Source organism: Protobothrops mucrosquamatus, unplaced genomic scaffold (genome assembly GCF_001527695.2).
Source record: "Protobothrops mucrosquamatus isolate PMUCROS unplaced genomic scaffold, P.Mucros_1.0 scaffold6, whole genome shotgun sequence".
Classification (NCBI taxonomy): Eukaryota; Metazoa; Chordata; class Lepidosauria; order Squamata; family Viperidae; genus Protobothrops; species Protobothrops mucrosquamatus.
Window position 1 is genome coordinate 5,951,835 of NW_015386393.1, and position 5,790 is coordinate 5,957,624.

The window sequence follows — 5,790 nt, forward strand, 5'->3', positions numbered from 1 at the left end:
GGGTGCCCCTACCCTCTGGAATGAACTACCCCCCGAGATTCGGATGATTCCGGATCTCCTTACCTTCCGTCGCGCCCTCAAGACATGGCTCTTTCAGCAAGCGGACCTGACCTAGGGAGGATTTTATACTGGGTTCATTTTTAGGAATTTGGAAGACACAACTTTAAAATTTGGTTTAATTCGGTTTTATTGGGGGGGGGATTGTATATATCTTTGGTTTTAAACATGTTGTGCGCCGCCCTGAGTCCCGCAGGGAGAAGGGTGGCATATAAATTAAATTAAATAAATAAATAAATAATTGTTCTATCTGTCAGGAAATTTCTCCTTAGTTCTAGGTTGCTTCTCTCCTTGATTAATTTCCATCCATTGCTTCTTTTCCTGCCTTCAGGTGCTTAGGAGAATAGTTTGACTCCCTCTTTTTTGTGGCAACCCCTCAGATATTGGAACATAACGCTTTTAGAAGTTTTGGAATTTTCTATCTGAAGGTGTATTGATAGTCCCCCAACAGTTTTGAAACAGGCATTGGTTAGCTGCATGGAGAATCAGTCTGTCATCGGTTATAATTCTAGCTCCAGTGTTTAAAATAAATAAACTTGAAAAAAGTTTAATATACAACTAGCTTAGTCCTTTAACATAGTATTAAATGGACTATATGGAAAGATTTTAAAACAATTGCAGTACTGCAAAACTATTAGCTGTTAGTGCATGCATTGATTTGAAAATATGAAATTATCCAACTTCATGTTCAAATCCCAGTTAAATGGCTCCTTCTTTTCCTAGGTTGTGATGACCTGATCAATTCCATCTTTGAGCTGGGGAAGAACCTTTGCCGACTGCAACTCTCTGATGAAGAGGTGGCACTCTTCACTGCAGTTGTCCTGTTCACACCAGGTATGTGATCAAAAGGGGAAGGGGAAGAAATGCTGGATTAACATTTGTCACTATCCAAAACCAATTGAGAGCCGGTTTATGTAGCAGCATCAACATTTTATTCCTCTTAGCCAATGATGACAGCTGTTTCCCACTGCAGAGATTACAGAGTTACTACAGACACCTGGCTGAGCCAGGATTGTCCATTCTCCAGGTAGATAGCTTGGACTTTACATGTCTGGGACCAATTCTCATTAGTTCCTGTCCCACGGCCAATAGTAAAGGATTGTGGGAGTTGAAGTCTAAAGTATTTGGAAAGTACTAGCTTATTCTGGGAGTTTATTGTGACTGGCAATAGATCTTCAGCATCTCCAATGGAGGGACAACTGGAACCTGTAAATGCTAGAGGGAACACCTGGAATTTCCCATATGCCCATCAGGCTTCCTGCCACCTAACTATGTCTCTTCAGGGAAGAAATAGAACATGATTGTAGAGCAGAGATGGGAAATACTGTAGTCTGTAGAACAGAGGTGTGTAGTATTGTGGTCTGTAGATATGGATAGTATATAGACCAGACCTGGCACATGGCCAGTTCCAGTCTGGCCCGCTGTGTTGGTGGTGAGCGTGGGGCATCTGGGGCAGGGGAGGGTGAGTGGAGGATAGGGTGATGGCAATATTGGGGGCAGGACAACGGTGGCCCTCCAAAACAGGCTCAGTTTCTCAGGTGGCCTCGTGGGAAAATTAATTCCCACCCCTGCTACAGAGTATAGAACAGAGATGGTAATAGATAATGTTAGACTGTCACTCCCATAATCCTTATCATTGCCCTGGTGGCGCAGTGGTTAGAATGTAGTATTGCAGGCAAGCTCTGATCACAGCCTGGAGTTTGATCCTGACAGAGCTCAAGACTGACTCAGCCTTCCATCCTTCCTAGGTCAGTAAAATGAGGACCCAGATTGTTGGGGGCAATAGGCTGACATTGTAAACTGCCCAGAGAATGGAGCAGTATATAAATTAAGTGTTAAGTGTTATTGCTACTGCTATTGACATTGCTTCTAGGCCTGATGGGAGACAGAGAACATTAGAAGACCAGTTATTGCCCACTCCTTCTGTAGAATTATGGTTGCAAACATAGCGCCTTCTGAATCCATGTTGCGTACAGTTGGCTTCTCTTGACTAGAAGTGGCTCTTGAGGGTCTCAGGCACTGAGGATGCACTTCCATAAATCCTTTGCACATGGATACTGTCAAGCATTGCTCTGAAGGGTGGTTGTTCTTGGTACCAGTGGTAGAGTTTGCAACAAAGAAAGGTTTGATTAGACTAAACTACAACACAGAGTTTGTTGGGCCTAAATGTATGGTCCACGTGTCTGGTAAATCTTTCCAGCCAGATTCTTCGAGATTTATTAGAATCAACAACTAAAATTCTAGTTCATGTGAAGGCCATCAGGTAGGGTAACGTTTCTTGTGGGAGTTAATGCATTGTCTGCCTTATTGACTTCCTCTGCAACACGTTTCTCACAATTGTACACTTATACTCTCTCGCAAACACATATCCACAGAGTCTGGGCTTAAACATTGGTTTTAACTATGTTTTTTCCCCTGAATAAGCCACAGTGGTTGGATGTCCACGTCCCCATAAGCCATAAATCCAGTGGTGGGGTTCAGATATGTGAACAACCGGTTCTCTGTGTTGATGCCGCTTCCAGAAGTCCATTCTGGGCCTGGGCAACACAAAATTAGCTACCAATTAGCTGCCGAACTGGTACGAACTAGCTGAATCCCACCACTGCATAAATCATGTTTCTACAAGCCACACTGGATTAAAGCTAGGCATAAAATAAACAGATCACATTATGTCTTAGTGCCCTTTGTGAACTTTTGGAACCTCACCGCATACACATGCATGCTTTCTAGAGCAGTGTTTCTCAACCTTGACAATTTTAAGGCATGTGGACTTCAACTCCCAGAATTCCACAGCCAGCAATGCTGGCTGTGGAATTCTGGGAGTTGAAGTCCACATGCCTTAAAATTGTCAAGGTTGAGAAACACTGTTCTAGAGAATAGCTGTTAACAATTGGAAATAACACAAAGCAAGTGTTGTTTTTTTCCTGCAATTTTGCAATTCTAAGAAATTCCAATGTGTGCTATCCTTTCTCAGATCGGCCTTGGCTCTCTGAGTCCAAAAAGGTACAAAAACTCCAGGATAAAGTCTACACGGCTCTCCAGCACGAGATTCAAAAGAAAAATACCAACGAAGACAGGCTCTCCAAGGTAAATACAACATTTTAAAGAATTAAATGGGAGAGACACAGACTAACACACAAGAGAAATAATAATAATAATAATAATAATAATAATAATAATAATAATAATAATAATAATAATAATAATAATAATAATAATAATAATAATAATAAAAAGTTGGAAGGGACCTTGGAGGTCATCGAGTCCAACCCCCTGCTCAGGCAGGAACCCTACACCATTTCAGACAAATGGCTGTCCAGTCTCTTCTTAAAAACTTCCAGTGTTGGAGCATTCACCGCTTCTGGAGGCAGGCTGTTCCATTGGTTAATTGTTCTAACTGTCAGGAAGTTTCTCCTTAGTTCTAAGTTGCTTCTCTCCTTGATCAGTTTCCATCCGTTGCTTCTTGTCCTGCCCTCAGGCGCCTTGGAGAATAGCTTGACTCCCTCTTCTTTGTGGCAGCCCCTGAGATATTGGAACATATCGGAAAATATATTGATACGCCTTAGGGCTAAGTCCAAGGTTTCCAAATATTCAATAGCCATTGATGAGAAAATAAATTAAACAAAGGGAGCTCAGAACAACCCTGTTTGGTTTGAACAGGCCAAAGGCTGGCCTACTCTTGAGCCCAGGAAAACGAGGAATAGATGGAATGGATGGGGGATCCTTCGAGGCAGACAGGGGTATCTGCAGGAAGGGTCAAATAAGTCAAGATGGTGGCCACAACAACGCAATCAGAATCATGTCTCTTTTTATATGAGTTGACACATTATGTGGCTGGATTGCATGGTTTTGTCCATCAGCTTGACTTAGAAAAGGCCGTCTCCTTCAATTAACCCTTTAAAGACTGAGGTGTTTCATTAGTCCTTTTTCAGCATGCAATAAAGAGCGCTTTACAGGTAGTCCTTGAGGTACTGTAATGGAGCCTGCCCATGATGGTCATAAGTGGTGATACGATTAAGTGAGAAGGCCTCAATTAACAACCTCCACCCCCTTCTCTTCCTAATGCGGCTGTTAAATGAATATGTGGAAGATTAAGCAGAGCACAGAGTTGGGGAGACCCTTGGAGACCGCATCAAGGCAGCAAAATGGAGTGGTTCAGCCTTTGGCTATGCAGCGGCCTCATGCAAGTGGAAGCCATTTTGGCCCACCTGCAAGAAAGGAGGCAGCCACATGTCCCAGGGAGACGTGGCCTAACCTCCTTCCCCAACATGAGGTCTGGATTTCTTCAAAATTTAAGTGTGCCACGGCTGACAGGCATTTGGGGAGTAGGCGCAAGACCTGTGGGGTCCTGGAGACACAAGATGGAGAGGAGGAGGGGAGCCCTGCAGCACCCTGCATTCAATCATAAAGGGCGAATGACTGCAAGAGCGAAATGAACTGGGGTTGTAAATAGCTTGGTGGGGGTCTATTATAATAGTCATTAAGTAACCCTTCGTATCTCAGGTACTACTGCACAGGTAGTCCTCGATTTACAATCACAACTGGGATCAGAATTTCTATTGCTAAACAAAGTGGTTGCTAAGTAAATCGTGCCTGATTTACAACCTTTTTTTGCCATGGTTGTTAAGTGAATCACTGTATGTAAGTAAATCACATGGTTGTCAAGGAAATCCAACTTCCTCTATTGATTTTGTTGGAACCTGGTGGGAAGGATACAAATGGCCCAAGACATAGCAATTGTCTTAAATCCATGCTGGTGGCCCAGTGTCCAAATTTTTATCATGTGAGCGTGGGGATGCGACAGTGGTTATAATTGCAAGGACTGGTTATTAGTCACTTTTGCAGTGTCATTGTAACTTTAGTTACTAAAAATGGTTGTAAATTGAGGACTATCTGTATTTTTTTACTTTATTTAGTATATGCAGCGTATACATTTGGTCTCCTTCCTCTATTTCTACACAATTGGTCGATTTCACTGTGAGCCCTGTAATCTAACCCCAGTTTTTCCCCAACTGTATTCTGAGTTTCAGTGAGAACTTGATGGAGTTTCATGAGATGAAGGGAAGGAAACATTCAAAAACAGCCAAATTTCTATCGTGGAGTTTTGTTTCTGAATCAGCAGCAGGAGTTCCAGATTTTGTTTTTTCAATTAACAGCCTCCAAGGTCCCTGCTCTAACCCATCTCCTTTTCCCACAGATGGTTGCCAAGCTCCCCTTGATGAAGACCATCTGCGGCCTTCACTTAGATAAGCTGGAACTTTTCCGCCTTGTCCATCCGGAGACGGCCAAAAATTTCCCTCCTCTCTACAAAGAAGTGTTCAATTCAGAGTTCCATTACAGCAGCCCTCAGGAGAGTTAAAGCAGAATTCGCAGAGCAAAACTTTTATGACTTCCGGAATGGGGAAAGCAGAATTGACTAACCCCTGTGGTTTATTTTAAATCAAGGATCAACCTGGCTTTCCTCCTCCTCAACCTCTTGCAGTTGATCTGTGGTGATCTGCAGTCACTGTTGAATGTAATTGCACCTTTTTAAAGATCCAGCGGACTTTGGGCATACTGGTGAAATGAATGTGAAATGACATTCAGTAGAGAATATCCCACATTAATGCTGTTATTAAGAATTCCTATCCTTTCCTCAAAAGCATGTTTCAGCAGAACACGTTTCTCTGCCCTGGCATGTGAATACATCCACCCAAACTCATGAGACTTACAGCCAGCTGATGCCCAACCCAA

The 5,790-nt window shown here is 42.8% G+C and overlaps 1 protein-coding gene across 1 annotated transcript in view; it reads left to right on the top strand.

Annotated features, from left to right (window-relative positions):
- Window positions 1-5,416, top strand: part of LOC107282300 (nuclear receptor ROR-beta-like) — a 27,205-nt gene extending 21,789 nt beyond the window's left edge. Inside the window, exons 8-10 of the mRNA XM_015810072.2 lie at window positions 781-891; window positions 3,032-3,144; window positions 5,255-5,416. Of these exons, the coding sequence (XP_015665558.2) occupies window positions 781-891; window positions 3,032-3,144; window positions 5,255-5,416 (386 nt within the window). The remainder of the gene's footprint in view (window positions 1-780; window positions 892-3,031; window positions 3,145-5,254) is intronic.
- Window positions 5,417-5,790: the final 374 nt, after the last annotated feature.